General features: G+C 48.7%; 1 protein-coding gene across 2 annotated transcripts in view; it reads right to left on the reverse strand.

Moving 5' to 3' along the window:
• Positions 1 to 21775, reverse strand: part of LOC144605017 (histidine ammonia-lyase) — a 61905-nt gene that overhangs the window by 31673 nt on the left and 8457 nt on the right. Inside the window, exons 4-10 of one of the 2 annotated variants that reach the window (XM_078420051.1) lie at positions 19355 to 19429; positions 18761 to 18833; positions 15967 to 16033; positions 10931 to 10968; positions 10714 to 10839; positions 5449 to 5588; positions 1006 to 1053 (exon numbers count right to left, since the gene is read on the reverse strand). In XM_078420051.1, the coding sequence (XP_078276177.1) occupies positions 1006 to 1053; positions 5449 to 5588; positions 10714 to 10839; positions 10931 to 10968; positions 15967 to 16033; positions 18761 to 18833; positions 19355 to 19429 (567 nt within the window). Of the gene's footprint in view, positions 1 to 1005; positions 1054 to 5448; positions 5589 to 10713; positions 10840 to 10930; positions 10969 to 15966; positions 16034 to 18760; positions 18834 to 19354; positions 19430 to 21775 lie in introns of those variants that run through there. The other variant, XM_078420052.1, reaches the window with a different exon arrangement.

The following is a 21775-nucleotide window of genomic DNA, read 5'->3' on the forward strand; positions in this document are numbered from 1 at the left end:
CAAAATCTTCCCTATAACATGGTGCCCAGAACCCGTGCCTGCCTTCTCCCCATATCCCTTGATTCCACTAGCCCCTGGAGCTCTATCTAACTCTCCTTTAAATTCATCCAGTGAATTGGACTCCACTGCCTTCTGTGGCAGAGAATTCCACAAATTCACAACTCTCTAGGTGAAAAAGTTTCTTCTCACCTCAGTTTTAAATGGCCTACTCTTTATTCTTAGACTGTGGCCCCTGGTTCTGGACTCCCCAACATTGGGAACATTTTATCTGCATCTAGCTTGTCCAGTCCTTTTATAATTGTATACGTCTCTATAAGATCCCCTCTCATCCTTCTAAACTAAATTCAAGCCCAATCTTTCCAATCTTTCCTCATATGACAGTCCCGCCATCCCGGGAATTAACCTCGTGAACCTACGCTGCACTGCCTCAATAGCTAGGACGTCCTTTCTCAAATTAGGAGACCAAAACTGCACACAATACGCCAGGTGAGGTCTCATCAGAGCCCTATACAGAAGAACCTCTTTACTCCTATACTCAAACCCTCTCGTTATGAAGGCCAACACGCCATTAGCTTTCTTCACTGCCTGCTGTACCTCCACGCCAACTTTCAGTGACTGGTGTATAAGGACACCCAGGACTCGTTGCACTTCTTTAAATAATCTGACACCATTCTTCAGATTCCTCCCACACTCCATACACGTACAGGTTTGTAGGTTAATTGGCTTGGTATAAATGTAAATTGTCCCTAGTGTGTGTAGGGTAGAGTTAGTGTGTGGGGATCGCTGGTTGTTGTGGACTCGGTGGGCCGAAGGGGCTGTTTCTGTGCTGTGTCTCTAAACTAAAAACTAAAATGGTTCTACACAATTGCAACACCTTCTAGCAACCAAGCATCAGCTAATCAGGCAGGTTGGTGTTACACACACAGATACACAAAGTGGACATTGATAAAAACGGTGCAAATTGGAGCGCGAGAGCGCACAAGGAAATGTAAAGCCCGCTCTTACCTCCTTGGGCTTCAATGAAACGGGTTTCAGCCCGTGCGCCTGCAAAACCTGGAAGAGAAATCATTCCCCGATTACAAACCTCTCCTACACACAATCAACATTCTGACAATGAGAAGCTGCCTGCAAGATCTCTGCTCTTAAATGAAAGTAGAAAATGCTGGAAACACTCAGTAGGTCAGGCAGCAGAGGTGGAGAAAGAAACAGGTTGACTGTGCAGATGCTCCCCGGCTTACGATGCTTCGACTTACGATATGTCGACTTTACGATGGTGCAAAACGGCATTACCCGTAGCGAGCCGCAGCACGCGTCCCGCCACGTGGTCACGTGGATTCAATGCATTGCGACGTACGATATTTTCAGTTGCCGATGGGTATCTCGGAACTGAACCCCATGGTAAGCTGAGGAGCGTCTGCATTAGGTCAAAGATGCCCCATCTGCTCTGACCAGCCTGATGGGTCAGAATCAGTGAAGAGTCCTCAACCTGAAACATTAGCCCAGTGTAGAAAGTGACTGCAAATGCTGGTGTAGACTGAAGATAGGCACAAAGTGCTGGAGTAACTCAATGGGTCAGGCGGCATCTCCAGAGAAAAAGGATGGGTTGGGACCCTTCTTCGGATTGAAAGTAGATTGGAGGGAACTACTGAAGAGATAGGAAAAGGCCAAAACAAAGCAGGGCTGGCAACAGATGGCAAAGGAAAGGTGGAGCCCATTGATGGCTGGGGTAGAGGTGATAACACAGGGATACAAACAGTGGAACTAGCAGGACGACTAGGGAGTGGGAGTAGGAGGAGGGGGGAATGGAGAGGTTACTTGAGATTAGACAAACCAACGTTCATACCACGGGCTGTAAGCTGCCCAAGCAAAATACAAGGTGCTGTTCCTCCAATTTGTGTGCGACCTCACTCTGACAGTGGAGGTGGCCCAGGACAGAATCGTCAGTGTGGGAATGGGAGGGGGAGTTAAAGTGTTTGGAAACATTAGCTTTGCTAGAAGAAGATGATTGAAGAAGGGTCTCGACCCGAAAAACGTCACCTATTCCTTTTCTCCAGAGATCATAAGGTCATAAGAGATGGAAGCAGAATTAGGCCATTTGGCCATCAAGTCTATTCCACCATTCAATCGGCTGATCTATCTCTCCCTCCTAACCCCATTCTGCTGCCTTCTCATCAAAACCTCTGACACCTGAACTAACCAAGAATCTATCTCTGCCTCCACAGCCTTCTGTGGCAAAGAATTCCACAGATTCACCACCCTCTGACTAAAGAAATTTCTCCTCGTCTCCTTCCTAAAAGACCATTTGTCAGCTTTTGCGAGGAGAGTTGCATTCCCACTAGAACAGGGATCAGGTTCAACAACAACAAGCCCTGGTTTACAGCAGAACTCAGACAGCTCGGCCAATCTAAAGAAGAGGCCTACAGGAGCAGGAAGAGGAATCAGAGCTGCCAAGGAAAGGTACTCTGAGAAGCTGAGGAGTAAGTTCTCAACTAATGACTCTTCTTCAGTGTGGAAGGACTTGCAGGAAATCAACAGCTACAAGAGGAAACCCCTGCTCCTTGGACAATCGTCAGCTGACCAACAACCTGAACGAGCTCTACTACAGGTTCGATGGACAGAAACATAACCCCAGTATCTCCTCCCTCCCTCCCCCACCCCCTCCTCCTCAATCACCACTTCACACCCACTTACAGCCTGACTCCAGTCTGCAAACACTGGGCCCTGTCCACGACCCACCCCCACCCCACCGCCCAACTTCAGTCTGGCCACCTCCTCATCACTAACAATAGAAATTGAGGAGATGGAAAAGCTATTCAGGAGACAGAAAAGCCGGAAATCTCCAGGACTGGACAATGTTTCCCCCTCTACCCTCAAGCTCTGTGCCGAACAACTGGCACAAGTCTACACGGACATTTTCACCCAGTCCCTGCCAACCTGCACTGTCCCTGCCTGATTCAAAGTCTCCACTATTGTTCCTGTACCCAAAAAGCCAAGGATTACTGGTCTTAATGACCACAGGCCTGTCGCACTGACCTCTGTAGTCATGAAAACCCTTGAAAGACTTAGATACATAAACAATAGGTGTAGGAGGAGTCTATTCGGCTCTTCGAGCCATTCAATGTGATCATGGGTGATCATCCACGATCAGTAACCCATGCCTGCATTCTCCCCATACCCTTTTATTCCGCTAGCCCTAAGATCTCTATCTAACTCTCTTTTGAATGCATCCAGCGAATCGGCCTCCACTGCCTTCTGAGGCAGAGAATTCCACAAATTCACAACTTTCTATGTAAAAAAGTTTTTCCTCATCTCAGTTCTAAATGGCCTACCCCTTATTCTTAAACTGTGGCCGCTGGTTCGGGACTCCCCCAACATTGGGAACATGTTTCCTGCATCTAGCGTGGCCAATCCCTCAATAATCTTATATGTTTCAATAAGATCCCCTCTCATCCTTCTAAATTCTAATGAATACAAGCCCAGTTGCTCCATTCTTTCATCATATGACAGTCCCGCCATCTCGGGAATTAATCTGATGAACCTATGCTGCACTCAAGAGCAAGAATGTCCTTCCTCAAATTTGGAGACCAAAACCGCACACAGTACTCCAGGTGCGGTCTCACCAGGACCCTGTACAATTGCAAGAGGACTCTTTGCTCTTATACTCAATTCCTCTTGTTATGAAGGCCAACATGCCATTTGCTTTCTTCACTGCCTGGTGTACCTGCATGCTTATTTTCAGTGACTGATGAACAAGCACACCCAGGTCTCGTTGTACTTCCCCTTTTGCTAACCTGACACCATTCAGATAATAATCTGCCTTCCCATTCTTGCCACCAAATGGATAACCTCACATTTATCCACATTATGCTGCATTGTGCTGGCCCAGCTGAAAAACATCACAAACCCCCTGCTGGACCCCCTGCAGTTTGCCAATAGATCAGTGGATGACACAGTCAACCCAGGCCTGCACTTCATCCTCCAGCACCAAGACCGCCAGGGGACCTGTGCAAGGATTTTGTTTGTGGACTTTAGCTCTGCATTTAACACCATTGTACCAGAGCTACTACACTCCAAACTCTCCCAGTTGACTGTGCCTGAACCTCCCTGTCAGTGGATCACCAACTTCCTGACAGACAGGAAGCAGCATGTGAGGATGGGAAAGCACATCTTGGACCCACTGATCCTCCGCATAGGAGCACCGCAAGGCTGCGTACTCTTCCCTCTCTTTTACAATCTGCCACAGGCAATGATGATCCAGTTTTATACTGCCATCATAGAGTCTGTCCTCACCTTCTCCATCATGGCCTGTGTTGGCTCAGCCACCAAGCATAACATCCGGAGGCTGCAATGGATCGTTCAATCAGCTGAGAAGGTTGTTGGCTGCAACCTTCCCCCCCATCGACGAACTGTACACTGCAAGGGCCAGGAAGCAAGTGGCTAAGATCATCTCTGACCCCTCTCACCTTGGCCACAAACTCTTTGAAGTACTTCCCTCTGGGAGGTGACTCCGGACTGTCAAAGCCCCCACGGCCAGACATAGAAACAGCTTTTTTTCCACGAGCAGTTGCTCTACTCAACAAAGTAGCCTCCTTTTGCTCTGCTATTTTATTTTATTCTTCACATGTTTAAATGAGAATGTTTTATTTTTAATTGTCTACTGTATATCGTGTCGTTATGTGTCAGCAATGCACCAAGGCAAATTCCTTGTATGTAGACATATTGGCTAATATGATTTATTCAATTAATTCTGAGGCTGTGCCCTCTGGTCCTAGACTTTCCCATTCATGGAAACATTCTCTCCACGTCCACTCTATCCAAGCCTTTCACTATGATGTACGTTTCAATGAGTCCCCCCTCATTCTTCTAAACTCCAGCATGTACAGGCCCAGTGCCGACAAACGCTCATCGTATATTAACCCACTCATTCCTGGGATCACTCTCGTAAACCTCCTCTGGACCCTCTCCAGAGCCAGCACATCCTTCCTCAGATATGGGGCCCAAAACTGCTCACAATATTCCAGATGCGGCCTGACCAGCGCCTTTTAGAGCCTCAGCATTACATCCCTGTTTTTGTATACAAGCCGTCTTGAAATAAATGCACGTATGAATCATGGCTGGTCTATATCTCCCTCCTCACTCCATTCTCCTCCCCATGCTGCCTGACCCACTGAGTTACTCCAGCCTTTTGTGTCTATGAGGGGAGTGTGTGACCATCTTGGAAGAACAGGTGACAGGAGAGCAGGCAATGCCATGAGTTTCCTGGAATGAAGGAGGAGATATTGTAATGGATGTAAAGGATGCAGAGGGAGGGAAGGTGGCCGATGAAGGGTTCTTCCAAGGTACCCATGGTAAAATATAGTCTGGCATGTCTACCCGACCTGGCCACGCATCCACCCTTTCCCAAACTTACTTGGCAACTTGTGATTAAAACAAAACTGAAGAACTCACATCCTTGGCATCAGCCCAGCCGCTCTTTGGCGACCACATTTTCCCTTCACCCATCAGTCCAAGGGCAAGGTGAGCCAGAGGAGCCAGATCCCCACTGGCCCCAACAGTTCCCTTCTCTGGCACGAAGGACAGGCAGGAAGCTGCAGAAAGCACAATGTCTCTCGTTAACAACAGTGTACGAAATGTGTCGGAAGGAACTGCAGGTGCTGGTTTAAACCGAAGATAGACACCAAATGCTGGAGTAACTCAGCGGGACAGGCAGCATAGAGTCATAGAAAATAGGTGCAGGAGGAGGCCATTCGGCCCTTCGACCCAGCACCGCCATTTATTGTGATCATGGCTGATTATCCACAATCAGTAACCCGTGCCTGCCTTCTCCCCATACCCCTTGATTCCGCTAGTCCCTAGAGCTCTATCTAACTCTCTTTTAAATTCATCCAGCGAATTGGACTCCACTGCTTTCTGTGGCAGAGAATTCCACAAAATTCACAACTCTCTCGGTGAAAAAGTTTTTTTTCATCTCAGTTTTAAATGGCCTCCCCTTTATTCTTAGATTATGGCCCCTGGTTCTGGACTCGCCCAACATTGAGAAATTTTTTCCTGCATCTAGCTTGTCCAGTCCTTTTATATTTATATGTCTCTATAAGATCCCCTCTCATCCTTCTCATCCAGTATCTCTGGATAGAAAGAAAAGGAGACGTTTCGGGTTGAGACCCTTGTTCAGAGTGGATGTGGAGAGGATGTTTCCACTAGTGGGAGAGTCTCGGACCAAAGGCCATAGGCTCAGAATAAAAGGACGTTCCATTAGACTGAAGAAACGTCACCCATTCCTTCTTTCCAGAGATGCTACCTGTGCCGCTGAGTTACTCCTGCATTTTGTGTCTGCCAACAGTATATAGTTGGACTGGACACATTTATCCAATTACTTTTAAAGATTGCGTCTATTTCAATACCGTATTTTTAAAAAACATTTTGAGTTTGAGTTCAGTTTATTGTCACGTGTGCCGAGGTACAGTGAAAAGTTGTTTGTTGCGTGCTGACCGCAGAAAGACAACACATGATTACAATGGAGTCATCCACAGTGTGCAGATACACGATACGGGGAATAACATGAATAATGCTGAGTGCAAGATAGAGTCCAGTAAAGTCCGATCAAAGATAGTCAAACAACACCATAGTATTTTTGCTAATAAACTCACTGCCTCACGACACCAGAGACCCGGGTTCACAAGTTCACAAGTTATAGGAGTAGAATTAGGCCATTCGGCCAATCGAGTCCACTCCATCATTCAATCATGGCTGATCTATCTCTGCCTCCTAATCCCATTTTCCTGCCTTCTCCCCATAACCCTTGGCACCCATTCTAATCAAGAATTTCTCTATCTCTGCCTTAAAAGCATCCACTGACTTGGCCTCCACAACCCTCTGTGGCAATGAGTTCCACAGACTAACTATCCTCTGACTAAATAAGTTTCTCCTCACCACCTTTCTAAAAGAGCGTCTTTTAATTCTGAGGCTGTGCCCTCTGGTCCTAGACTCTCCCACTAGTGGAAACATCCTTTCCACATCCGCTCTATCCATGCCTTCCATTATTCACTTAGCCTAATGTAGAGGGAGCAAGCACTTCTACACTGCCGGGCAGCTGGCCCCCTGCCCAAGGCACCATGGCCTCTGGCTCCTGGACCACCCACGTGCATTGGCCAAGGAAGCACACCAACATCTCAACTTCCACCAGCAACCTGTCCAGGACCGCCCATATTGAAGTAATGGCCAAGAAAGCACACCAACGCCTCTACTTCCTCAGAAGGCTTAGGATGTTCGGCATGTCCCCAACAACCCTCACCAACATCTACAGATGCGCCGTAGAAAGCATTTTATCAGGATGCATCATGGCTTGGTTTGGGAACAGCTCCATCCAAGACCGCAAGAAACTGCAGGGAATTGTGGACGTGGCCCAGACCATCACACAAACCAACCTCCATTGATTCCATTTCTACCTCACGCTGCCTCGGCAAGGCTAGCAGCATAATCAAGGATGAGTCTCACCCTCTTCTCTCTCTCCTCCCCTCTCCCATCAGGCAAGAGGTACATAAGTGTCAAATGCACACGTCCAGATTCAGAGACAGTTTCTTCCCAGCTGTTATTAAACAATTGAACCACCCCATCAACAACTAGAGAGTGATCCTGAGCTACTATCTACCTCATTGGAGACTCTCGGACTATCAGTAATTGGACTTTATTGGACTTGATCTTGCACCAAACGTTATTCCCTTTATCATGTATCTGCACACTGGTGATGGCTCGATTGTAATCATGTATTGTCTTTCAGCTGACTGGAGAGCACACTACAAATAGCTTTTCATTATACCTCGGTACACGTGACAATAAACTACACTAAACTAAAATAACCTCTGGGTGCTGCAGCCTCACCATCAACACTATCCACCGAGCTCTATTACCCAACACCAACAATACTGGCACGGTGGCACAGCGGTAGAGTTGCTGCCTCACAGCGCCAGAGACCCAGGTTTAATCCTGACCATGGGTGCTGTCTGTACGGAGTTTGTATGTTCTCCCCGTGACCTCGTGGGTTTTCTCCAGGAGCTCAGTTTTCTTCCCACACTCCAAAGACGTGCAGGTTTGTGGGCGAATTGGCTTGGTATAATTGTAGATTGTCCCTAATATGTAGGATAGTGTTAGTGTGCGGGGATCGCTGGTCGGCGCGGACTCGGTGGGCTGAAGGGCCTGTTTCCGCGCTGTATCTCTAAACTAAACTAAAGCAAACATCCAATACTAAACGTGTAGGAGGGAACTACAGATGCAGGTTTGATCAGTGGGACAAGCAGCATCTCTGGAGAGAAGGAATGGGTGCTTCCGGACTGCTGAGGACGGGTCTCGACCCGAAACGTCACCCATTCCTTCTCTCCATAAATCCTGCCTGTCCTGCTGAGTTTAGTTTAGTTTTAGTTAGAGATATATGCCCTTTCAGCCCACCGGGTCCGCGCCGCCCAGCGATCCCCGCACACTAACGCTATCCTACACCTACTAGGGACAATTTTTACATTTACCAAGCCAATTAACCTACAAACCTGCCCATCTTTGGAGTGTGGGAGGAAACCGAAGACCTCTGACAAAACCCACGCAGGTCATGGGGAGAACGTTCAAACTCCGTACAGACAGCACCCATAGCCAGGATCGAACCCGGGTCTCTGGCGCTGCATTCGCTGTAAGGCAGCAACTCTACCGCTGCGCCACCGTGACCGCCCTTACACGCCAGCTTTTTGTCAAATACGTTTTGTAAGTAAATTCAATCAAGTGGCTGTTACTATTTTCAGATTTACAGGTGAATGCAGTCCGTCGCTGGGCTCTAAGCCGTCGCTGATACACAGGGTACGTGTAGTGTCAGTGAGGCTGTGCTAACATTGCCCACAGTCAACACCAGTGACTGGGAGCTGGAATACCCCCATCAGAACAACTTCATCCCATATGCTGGAAACCAACCCTTTAGTCTGGGTTAGTGTCAGGTTACTGGTAGGGTTGCCAAATTCCTCACTCCCAAATAAGGGACAAAGGGTGACATCATGCCCCGCGCCCCACGTGACCTCACCCAGCCAGCAGCCACGTGCTCCCGCTCCACCAATGGCGGCCGCCTGGACCGGGAGGGGGTTGCTACGCAACCTCCTTTAGGCAGCACCCCAGCCTCCGGCCTCCACTGTCCGGGCATACAGCTGCCCCCAGGCCTGCAGTGTCCGGGCCTACGGTATCCGGGCCTACAGTGTCCGGGCCTACAGCGCCGTCCGGGCCTACAGCGCCGTCCGGGCCTACAGTGTCCGGGCCTACGGTGTCCGGGCCTACGGTGTCCGAGCCTACGGTGTCCGGGCCTACGGTGTCCGGGCCTACGGTGTCCGGGCCTACGGTGTCCGGGCCTACGGTGTCCGGGCCTACGGTGTCCGGGCCTACGGTGTCCGGGCCTACGGTGTCCGAGCCTACGGTGTCCGAGCCTACGGTGTCCGGGCCTACGGTGTCCGGGCCTACGGTGTCCGGGCCTACGGTGTCCGGGCCTACGGTGTCCGGGCCTACGGTGTCCGGGCCTACGGTGTCCGGGCCTACGGTGTCCGGGCCTACGGTGTCCGGGCCTACGGTGTCCGGGCCTACGGTGTCCGGGCCTACGGTGTCCGGGCCTACGGTGTCCGGGCCTACGGTGTCCGGGCCTACAGTGTCCGGGCCTACAGTGTCCGGGCCTACAGTGTCCGGGCCTACAGTGTCCGGGCCTACAGTGTCCGGGCCTACAGCACCGTCCGGGTCTAATACGGGACAAGGGCGGTCCTGTATGGGATAAACCAATTTAGCCCAATAAACGGGATGTCCCGGCTAATACGGGACATTTGGCAACCCTAGTTACTGTACAAGACATCGGCGAGGTTCCAATACATTTGGAGTATTGTGCTCAGTTTTAGTCCCCCTGTTACAGGAAAGATGTTGTTAAGCTTGAAAGGGCGCAGAGAGGATTTGCGAGGATGTTGCCAAAACTCGAGGGCCTGAGCTATGGGGAGAGGTTGAGTAGGCAAGGACTCTATTCCAGGAGGATGCGGAGTGATCATAAGAAGGTGTATAAGATCAAGAGGGGAATAGATCAAGTAAATCCATCGTCTTTTATCAGGAGTAAGGGAATCAAGAACTAGAAGATGTAGGTTTAAGGTGAGAGGGGAAAGATTTAATAGGAACCTGAGGGGGAACCTTTTTCACACAAAGGGTGGTGGGAGTATGGAATGAGCTACCAGAGGTGGTGGGTGAAGCAGGGACTATCACAACATTTAAAAGACACTTGGACAGGTACAGAATAGGAAAGATTCAGAAGGATAAGGGCCAAACGCAGGTAGGTGGGACCAGTGAGGGTGGGCAACCTGGGTTGGCATGGGCAAGTTGGGCCGAAGACCCTGTTTCCACTCCGCATGACTCCATGACTCTATTAATCAATATTAATGAGGGTTAGTAATCCTTCAAATAGCATCAACCCAAAGTCAAGAAAGTTAATTACATAACCAGTGTAAGTTTTCAAGAGAGAGTTAGATGTAGCTCTAAGGGCTAACGGAATCAAGGGATATGGGGAAAAAGCAGGAACGGGGTACTGATTTTGGATGATCAGCCATGATTATATTGAATGGTGGTGCTGGCTCAAAGGGCCGAATGGCCTCCTGCACCTATCTTCTATGTTTCTATGTTAATTGATGTACTCTAGCCTAGTAGAGTAAAACCATGCCTTACCATTGAAGGCCTGGATCATTTGGGTGAGGGTCTCCAAGGAGATTCCACTGTAACCCTTGGCCAGGACATTGATCCTGAGAGCCAGCAGCATCCGGCACCTCTGTGGGGAGAGGGGTTTGCCCACACCTGCAGGACAGAGAGCAGCAGGTTACTGAGGCGATGTGACAGCACACTAAACGGCAGGAGAGTCTACAGAACATTGAAGGAGTGCACATACCAGCTGAATGGGAACGCACTAGATTTTCTTGGAGCTCCCTGAATGGGGAAAAGAGAAAAAGAGTTACACATGTTGGAGAACGTCGCAATTTAATGTACGTTTCTTTGTACATTTTGACCAATGTTCATAAGTGATAGGAGCAGAATTAGGCCATTCGGCCCATCAAGTCTACTCGGCCATTCAATCATGGTTGATCTATCTCTCCCTCTCAACCGCATTCTCCTGTCTTCTCTCCATAACCCCTGACACCTGTACTAATCAAGAATCTATCTATCTCTGCTTTAAAAATACCCATCGACTTGGCCTCCACAGCTTTCTGTGGCAATGAATTCCACAGATTCACCACCCTCTGTCCAAAGAGATTCCCATTCTCCTTCCTAAAGGAACGCCCTTTAATTCTGAGGCTCTGGCCTCTGGTCCTAGACTCTCCCACTAGTGGAAACAATGTGAAAGTGGAAAAGATACTATGAAAATATTATAAAATGTAATCCATAGAAGCGGGAAGGTTTGCAGTCGTTTCTTGTATCCACCCATGGGAAATGGTGACACCAGGGTGTGGGATATAATGCAATTGAACTGAGAGTCTCTGGGTTAGGGCATGGCTGAAATAGAAAGCCCCTTCAACCAGATCAACCATTCAACAAGACAACAGGCATTATTTTGTCTCAACTACACATTGCCCTCAGTAGTTCAGGGTTAGCGAGAAGTTGGTTTGTTAGTTTGTTTGTTTGTTTAGTGCAGTTTATTGTCACTTGTACTGAGGTACAGTGAAAAGCTTTTGTTGCATGCTAACCAGTCAGCAGAAAGACAACACACGATCACCTTCTCCACCATGTTGAGTATATAAGTTGGGAGGTCATGTTGCAGTTATAGAAGAGGTTGGTGAGGCCGCATTTGGAGTGTTGTGTTCATGTTTTGTTCACCATGTTATAGGAAAGATGCTGTCAAGCTGGAAGAAGGTGTAGAGAAGATTTACCAGTATGTTGTCAAGGATTCAAGGGACTGATCTTTTGGGAGAGGTTGAGTAGGCTGGGTCTCTATTCCTTGGAGGGCAGGAGGCTGAGGGGTGATGTTAAAGAGGTGTAGAAAATCATGAGAGGAATAGATTGGGGAGATGCACACCGAATAAGGGAATCGAGAACCTGGGGACACAGGTTTAAGGTGAGGGGAGAAAGATTTAATGGGAACCTGAGGGGTAACTGTTTTTATACAAAAAGTGGTGGGTGTATTGGACAAGCTGCCAGAGGAGGTAGTTGAAGTAGGGACTATCACAGCATTTAAGAAACATTTATATTGGTGCATGGACAGGGTAGGTTTAAAGGAATATGGGCAACAGCAGGCTGATGGGACTAGTGTGGGCTGATGGGACTAGTGTGGGCTGATGGGACTAGTGTGGGCTGATGGGACTAGTGTGGGCTGATGGGACTAGTGTGGGCTGATGGGACTAGTGTGGGCTGATGGGACTAGTGTGGGCTGATGGGACTAGTGTGGGCTGATGGGACTAGTGTGGGCTGATGGGACTAGTGTGGGTGGGACTAGTGTGGGCTGATGGGACTAGTGTGGGCTGATGGGACTAGTGTGGGCTGATGGGACTAGTGTGGGCTGATGGGACTAGTGTGGGCTGATGGGACTAGTGTGGGCTGATGGGACTAGTGTGGGCTGATGGGACTAGTGTGGGCTGATGGGACTAGTGTGGGTGGGACTAGTGTGGGCTGATGGGACTAGTGTGGGTGGGACTAGTGTGGGCTGATGGGACTAGTGTGGGCTGATGGGACTAGTGTGGGCTGATGGGACTAGTGTGGGCTGATGGGACTAGTGTGGGCTGATGGGACTAGTGTGGGCTGATGGGACTAGTGTGGGCTGATGAGACTAGTGTGGGCTGATGGGACTAGTGTGGGCTGATGGGACTAGTGTGGGCTGATGGGACTAGTGTGGGCTGATGGGACTAGTGTGGGCTGATGGGACTAGTGTGGGCTGATGGGACTAGTGTGGGCTGATGGGACTAGTGTGGGCTGATGGGACTAGTGTGGGCTGATGGGACTAGTGTGGGTGGGACTAGTGTGGGCTGATGGGACTAGTGTGGGTGGGACTAGTGTGGGCTGATGGGACTAGTGTGGGCTGATGGGACTAGTGTGGGCTGATGGGACTAGTGTGGGCTGATGGGACTAGTGTGGGCTGATGGGACTAGTGTGGGCTGATGGGACTAGTGTGGGTGGGACTAGTGTGGGCTGATGGGACTAGTGTGGGTGGGACTAGTGTGGGCTGATGGGACTAGTGTGGGCTGATGGGACTAGTGTGGGCTGATGGGACTAGTGTGGGCTGATGGGATTAGTGTGGTTGGGACTAGTGTGGGCTGATGGGACTAGTGTGGGTGGGACTAGTGTGGGCTGATGGGACTAGTGTGGGCTGATGGGACTAGTGTGGGCTGATGGGACTAGTGTGGGCTGATGGGACTAGTGTGGGTGGGACTAGTGTGGGCTGATGGGACTAGTGTGGGCTGATGGGACTAGTGTGGGTGGGACTAGTGTGGGCTGATGGGACTAGTGTGGGTGGGACTAGTGTGGGCTGATGGGACTAGTGTGGGTGGGACTAGTGTGGGCTGATGGGACTAGTGTGGGCTGATGGGACTAGTGTGGGCTGATGGGACTAGTGTGGGCTGATGGGACTAGTGTGGGTGGGACTAGTGTGGGCTGATGGGACTAGTGTGGGCTGATGGGACTAGTGTGGGTGGGACTAGTGTGGGCTGATGGGACTAGTGTGGGCTGATGGGACTAGTGTGGGTGGGACTAGTGTGGGCTGATGGGACTAGTGTGGGTGGGACTAGTGTGGGCTGATGGGACTAGTGTGGGCTGATGGGACTAGTGTGGGCTGATGGGACTAGTGTGGGCTGATGGGACTAGTGTGGGTGGGACTAGTGTGGGCTGATGGGACTAGTGTGGGTGGGACTAGTGTGGGCTGATGGGACTAGTGTGGGCTGATGGGACTAGTGTGGGCTGATGGGACTAGTGTGGGCTGATGGGACTAGTGTGGGCTGATGGGACTAGTGTGGGCTGATGGGACTAGTGTGGGCTGATGGGACTAGTGTGGGCTGATGGGACTAGTGTGGGTGGGACTAGTGTGGGCTGATGGGACTAGTGTGGGTGGGACTAGTGTGGGCTGATGGGACTAGTGTGGGTGGGGCTAGTGTGGGCTGATGGGACTAGTGTGGGCTGATGGGACTAGTGTGGGCTGATGGGACTAGTGTGGGTGGGACTAGTGTGGGCTGATGGGACTAGTGTGGGCTGATGGGACTAGTGTGGGTGGGACTAGTGTGGGCTGATGGGACTAGTGTGGGCTGATGGGACTAGTGTGGGTGGGACTAGTGTGGGCTGATGGGACTAGTGTGGGTGGGACTAGTGTGGGCTGATGGGACTAGTGTGGGCTGATGGGACTAGTGTGGGTGGGACTAGTGTGGGCTGATGGGACTAGTGTGGGTGGGACTAGTGTGGGCTGATGGGACTAGTGTGGGCTGATGGGACTAGTGTGGGCTGATGGGACTAGTGTGGGCTGATGGGACTAGTGTGGGTGGGACTAGTGTGGGCTGATGGGACTAGTGTGGGTGGGACTAGTGTGGGCTGATGGGACTAGTGTGGGCTGATGGGACTAGTGTGGGCTGATGGGACTAGTGTGGGCTGATGGGACTAGTGTGGGTGGGACTAGTGTGGGCTGATGGGACTAGTGTGGGTGGGACTAGTGTGGGCTGATGGGACTAGTGTGGGTGGGGCATGTTGATTGGTGTGAGCAAGTTGGGTTGATGGGTCGGTTTCCATGCTGTATGACTCGATGATACCAGGGAGAATAAACAGATTTAGCAGCAAATTTCCCGAGGCCAATCACCCTCATTTGACGCAAAAATGGATGGCACGGTGGAACAGCAGTACAGTTACTGCAGCGCCAGAGACCCGGGTTCGATCCTGACCACGGGTGCTGTCTGTACGGAGTTTGGACGTTCTCCCTATGACCTGCATGGGTTTTATCCGGTTTCCTCCCACACTCCAAAGACTTACAGGTTTGTAGGTGAATTGGCTTTGTTAAAGATTGTAAATTGTCCCTTGTGTGTAGGATGGTGCTAGTGTACGGGGAACATTAGGTTATGGAAGTGAGTAATGAGGCTGAGAACCTAAATGAAAAGGGGTTCGATCTTGTGGATCACTGTCTCCAACTTCAGTGTTCAGCCCTGCCAACTTGCTACCAAACCCTCATCGCACCAAGTCCAACAGAGATTGGGGGTAAAATTCACACTGCACCCAACCCCAATAGTCTGTCGACAGATACAAGTTAAACTTGCTGCAGTGGGGAATGGCCGGCATGGGGGGGGGGGGGGGGGGGGGGGGGGACGAGGAGGGGCGCAGAGAACAAATAGGGACCTTTGGGGACTATGACCAACACTTTGCAACTCTGTTGGTGCCCTGTGGGTGGCGACGCTTTGCATACCTTGTGTACGTTATCCAGAACAATGAAATACACTGCGATATGGCACATGCGATAATAAAGTATCAACGAATCAATCAATAGACAATAGACAATAGGTGCAGGAGGAGGCCATTCGGCCCTTCGAGCCAGCATCGCCATTCAATGTGATCATGGCTGATCATTCTCAATCAGTACCCCGTTCCTGCCCTCTCCCCATATCCCTTGACTCCATTATCTTTAAGAGCTCTATCTAGCTCTCTCTTGAACGCATCCAGAGAATTGGCCTCCACTGCCTTCTGAGGCAGAGAATTCCACCGATTTACAACTCTCTGAGTGAAAAAGTTTTTCCTCATCTCCGTTCTAAATGGCCCACCCCTTATTCTTAAACTGTGGCCCCTTGTTCTGGACTCCCCCAACATTGGGAACATGTTTCCTGCCTCTAGCTTGTCCAATCCCTTAATAATCTTATATGTTTCAATAAGATCCCCTCTCATCAATCAAAAGAATGTTCACACATGAAGTAGAACTTAACAAACTACATAGAATTAATGAGAATAGTCTCTGACTTTTCAGGAACAACTTACTTGAGCTTATTGTGCGGGATAACAGTGCGGGCAAAATTCCCAAAGCCAGTTGTTATTCCGTACACAACTGAAAGAGAGAAGAGTGTCAAGATATCTTCCCTTCGTTACTTTGCCGGCTGTGTCCTGTTATCACGGACTTGGGGGACATGAGGTGGAAATGTCAGCTCGCTGAAGTTGGTCAGGAATGTAAAGTGTGAGGTACACATTCTGAGCTTCCAGGAGGACTCATACTATAATGATGGGTCGACTGTTTTTTCTCACCTCAGTTTTAAATGGCCTCCCCTTTATTCTTAGACTGTGGCCCCTGGTTCTGGACTCCCCCAACATTGGGAACATTTTTCCTGCATCTAACTTATTCAGTCCTTTTATAATTTTATAAGTCTCTATAAAATCCCCTCTCATCCTTCTAAACTCCTCTGATACTGAAATCCTCATGTTATGAAGTCCAACATGCCATTAGCTTTCTTCACTGCCTGCTGTACCTGCACGCCAACTTTCAGTGACTGGTGTACAAGGAAACCCAGGTCTCACTGCTCTTCCCCCTTACCTAACCTGACACCATTGAGATAATAATCTGCCTCCTTGTTTTTGCCGCCAAAGTGGATAACCTCACATTTATCTACATTATACTGCATCTGCCATGCATCTGCCCACTCACTCAACCTGTCCAGGTCACCCTGCAACCTCCTAACCTCTTAGCAGTTCACACTGCCATCCAGCTTTGTGTCATCTGCAAACCTGCTAGTGTTACTTCTAATTCCTTAATCCAAATCATTATATAGTTGCGACCCCAACACCGAGCCTTGCGGCACTCCACTCGCCACTGCCTGCCATTCTGAAAAGGACCCGTTTACTCCTACTCTTTGTTTCCTGTCTGCCATCCAATTCTCTATCCATGTCAACACCCTACCCCCAATACCATGTGCTCTAATTTTGCTCACCAATCTCCCGTGTGGGACCTTATTAAAGGGTTTCTGAAAGTCTAGATACACTACATCCACTGGCTCCCCTTCAACCATTTTACTTGTCACATCCTCAAAAAATTCCAGAAGACTAGTCAAGTATGATTTCCCTTTCATAAATCCATGCTGACTTGGACTTATCCTTTTACTGCTATCCAAATGCACCGTTATTACCTCTTTAATAATTGACTCCAGCATCTTCCCCACCACCGATGTCAGGCTAACTGGTCTGTAATTCCCCGTTTTCTCTCTCGCTCCTTTCTTGAAAAGTGGGATAACATTTGCTACCCTCCAATCCACAGGAACTGATCCTGAATCTATTGAACATTGGAAAATGATCACCAATGCGTCCACTATTTCTAGTGCCACCTCCCTGAGGACCCTGGGATGCAGACCATCAGGCCCAGGGGATTTATCATCCTTCAGTCCCATTAGTCTACCAATACTATTTCTCGCCTAATGAAAATTTCTTTCAGTTCCTCTACCCCCCTAGATCCTCTGTCCTCTAGTACATCTGGGAGATTGTTTGTGTCTTCCTTAGTGAAGACAGATCCAAAGTACCTGTTCAACTCTTCTGCCATTTCCTTGTTACCCATAATAATTTCACCCGTGTCTGCCTTCAAGGGACCCACATTTGACTTTGCTAATCTTTTTCTCTTAACATATCTAAAGAAGCTTTTACTGTCCTTCTTTATATTCTTGGCCAGCTTCCCCTCGTATTTCATCTTTTCAGCCCGTATTGCCCGTTTTGTTACCTTCTGTTGTCCGATGATAGTTTCCTAATCCTCTGGCTTCCGGCTACTCTTTGCTGTGTTATACATCTTTTCTTTTAGTTTTATTCCATCCCTAACTTCCCTTGTCAGCCACGGTTGCCTCCTACTCCCCTTGGAATCATTCTTCCTTTTTGGAATGAAATGATCCTGCGTCTTCCGGATTATGCCCAGAAATTCCTGCCATTGCTGTTCCACCATCCATCTTGCTAGGATCCCTTTCCAGTCTACCTTGGCCAGCTCCTCTCTCATGCCTTCATTGTCCCCTTTGTTCAACTGCAACACTGACACTTCCGATTTAACCTTCTCCTTCTCAAATTGCAGATTAAAACTAATCATATTATGGTCACTACCTCCAAGCGGTTCCTTTACCTCGAGTTCTCTTATCAAATCTGCTTCATTGGACAACACTAAATCCAGAATTGCCTTTTCTCTGGTAGGCTCCATTACAAGCTGTTCCAGGAATCCATCTCGGAGGCACTCTACATACTCTCTTTCTTGGGGTTCTGAACCAACCTGATTTTCCCAGTCTACCTGCATATTGAAATCCCCCATCACCACAGTGGCATTACCTGTCTTACATGCCAGTTTTAACACCTGCTGCAACTTACACCCTACATCCGGGCTACTATTTGGGGGTCTGTAGATAACACCAATTAGTATCTTCTCGCCTTTACAATTCCTCAACTCAATCCACAGTGACTCTACCTCGTCAGTCCCTATGTCACCCCTCGCAAGAGACTGACTTTCGGCCCTCACCAACAGAACTATCCCACCGTCTCTGCCCACCTGCCTGTCCTTTCTATAGGATGTATAACCCTGAATATTAAGTTCCCAGGCCCGATCCTCCTGCAGCCACGTCTCTGTAATCCCCACAATGTCATATCTACCAACCCCTAACTGAGCCAATAATGTACAGGGATTGCTGGTCTGTGCGGACTCAGTGGGCAGAAGGACCTATTTCCGCGCTGCATCTCTGAATTAAACTAAACTAGTTTAGTATTTATAATCCTACAGTGTGAGGATGTTCCTGCACTTGTCTTTCTTTTCCATTCTACCCACCTTTATTTTCTTTCACGATGTTTTCCAGAAGTAATCTTGACTGTTTGATTTTGTCTTCAGCTTCTGCAGAGAGCTGTAGTAGAGGACACATCAAATGCTGTCAGTCATCATAAGATCATAAGTCATAAGTGATAGGAGTAGAATTAGGCCATTCGGCCCATCAAGTCTACTCCACCATTCAATCATGGCTGATCTATCTCCCTCCTAATTCCATTCTCTTGCCTTCTCCCCATAATCTCTGACACACAGACTATGTCTGCCTTAAATATATCCACCGACTTGGCCTCCACAGCCTTCTGTGGCAATGAATTCCACAGATTCACCACCCTCTGACTAAAGACATTTCTCCTCATCTCCTTCCTAAAAGGAATTTAATTTTGAGCCTATGACCTCTAGTCCTAGACTCTCCCACTAGTGGAAACATCCTCTCCACATCCACTCTATCCAGGCCTTTCACTATTCTGTACGTTTCAATGCAGTCCACTCTCATTCTTCTAAACTCCAGCAAATACAGGCCCAGTGCCGACAAACGCAGGTTAACAGTCACTGTGTGATTACAGAAAACCAACATGGAGATATTGTGAAACAGCTCACCTTGATCTTGTAAAGTCCTTTTCCCAAACGGACTAGTTCTTCTATCGTTAAATGATTTCCATCTAAATAAATATACTGAAAGATTGCATTTTCCTTTAGATTGTTTGGTTAGCACTAAGCAAAGTACAAGTACACCAGCGGTTAACTTTCATATCGGGTTGACATACGACATTCAGTGAACTTTCCAACTTGTAAATACTGAAGCACATTTTTGCTCAGCGCAACATCTGGGATTTTACAGTTTCAGTTGAGTTTATTGTCACGTGTACCGCGGTACCGTGAAATGCTTTTGTTGCATGCTAACCAGTCAGCGGAAAGACAATACATGATTACAATCCAGCCATTTACAGCGTGCAGAAGCATGATAAGGGAATAACGTTTAGTGCAAGGTAAAGCCAGTCCGATCAAGGATAGTCCGAGGGTATCCAATGAGGTAGAGAGTAGTTCAGCACTGCTCTCTGGTTGTGGTGGGATGGTTCAGTTGCCTGACCACAGCTGGGAAGAAACTGTCCCTGAATCTGGAGGTGTTTTCAACCTTTCATTAAAATGTGGAAAGAGTTTAATAACCCATTTAAAGAAATGACGTGCTTCGTATGGCTATTTTATCGTGTGATTATTTGCTTGGTTAGAAAAATGGTCAATTATGAGCTTTAGCCACAATCGTGTTACCTCATCTAAAGAATTATTGCATACCTTTACAGCCTGTAATTTTGGAGAAAACAAACATTTTCTGAAAATGTAGTAGTGAACCAACTACTGTAACTCAAAGCAGTCAAGAGTATTGAGGTTGGGAGGTCATGTTGCAGTTGTATAAGACGTCGGTGAAGCCACATTTAGAGTTCAATTCCCTGAAAGTAGAGTCGCAGGTAGATTGGGTGGTCAAAAAGGCTTTTGGCACGTTGGCCTTCATCGACCAGAGTATTCAGTATAGAAGTTGGGTGGTCATGTTGCAATTGTATAAGACATTGGTGAGGCCATATTTAGAGTATTGTGTCCAGTTCTGGGCACCATGTTGCCAAGTTGGAAAGAGTGCAGAGAAGATTTACGAAGATGTTGCCAGGACTAGTGTCTGAGCTACAGGGAGAGGTTGAGCAAACTGGGTCTCTATTCCTTGGAGCACAGGAGATGGGGGCTGATCTTATAGAGGTGTATAAAACCATGCGAGGAATAGATCGAGTAGATGCACACAGTCTCTTGCCCAGAGTAGGTATATCGAGGACCAGAGATAGGTTCAAGGTGAAGGGGAAAAGATTTTATAGGAATCTGAGGGGGAGGTTTTTCACACAAAGTGTGGTGGGTGTATGGAACAAGCTGCCAGAGGAGGTAGTTGAGGCTGGAATTATCCCAACATTCAGACAGTAACATGGATAGGACAGGTTTGGAGGGATATAGACCAAAAGCAGGCAGGTGGGACTAATGTAAATGGGACATGTTTTCCGGTGTGGGCAAGTTGGGCAAAAGGGCGTTTCCACACTGTATCTCTCTATGATGATCAGCCATGATCACAGTGAATGGCGGTGCTGGTGCGAAGGGCCGAATGGCCTCCTCCTGCACCTATTGTCTATTGTCTATGAATCTAAGCGTGAAGTGTCTTCCTCATCCCATGCTGATCTTTCTGACCATGGCCTCCTACAAAGCCAAATACAACAAAGGCGAACACAAATCTTGTGTTCCAAACAGGCAGACTGCAGCCCAATGATACAATGGGTCAAATGGCCAAATGCTGTTAGAACTTATGGACTTGGCCAGTGCAGAAGCATGGTACGTTCCTGGCACCGACAAAGTGACAACGTCCATCGAGCCGACCGATCTTCTGCCTGCCGCTGCTTGTGGTAGCAGCCCTCCCCCTACCACCACCCTCCTCCCCCCGCCAAATCCCCCCTTCATTCTTGGCACCCCCCCTCACTGGATTAGTTTCAATGGTGACACACAACCAGCCCTCACCAGTCCTTGTGTAGGAAGGAACTGCAGCTGCTGGTTGAAACCAAAGATAGACACAAAAAGCTGGAGTATCTCAGCGGGTCAGGCAGCATCTCTGGAGAGACCTCTTCTGAAGGGTCTCGACCCGAAACGTCACCTATTCCTTCTCTCCAGAGATGCTGCCTGTCCCGCTGAGTTACTCCGGCATTTTGTGTCTATCTTCAGTCTTTGTCAAGACAGATAGTTCCAGTGAAACATTCTCTCCATCACTCCCTGATGTCGCCTGACTGACCGAGCATTGAACACGGTCTCTTTTTATTTCCATCTTCCCTTTTCTCATTTACCGTTCTGTGCTTCCACATCCATCAGACAGTTCATGTTCAGTGAACAAACCCTCCCGCCCTCTACGTGCACCATCACCACTGATGATGTTCACTCTCTTCTCATCTCCACCCCAGCCCACCCCTTTCCACTTTCCGCAGAGACCGTTGCCTCCGTAAC

This window comes from Rhinoraja longicauda, chromosome 23, assembly GCF_053455715.1.
Source record: "Rhinoraja longicauda isolate Sanriku21f chromosome 23, sRhiLon1.1, whole genome shotgun sequence".
Classification (NCBI taxonomy): domain Eukaryota; kingdom Metazoa; phylum Chordata; class Chondrichthyes; order Rajiformes; family Arhynchobatidae; genus Rhinoraja; species Rhinoraja longicauda.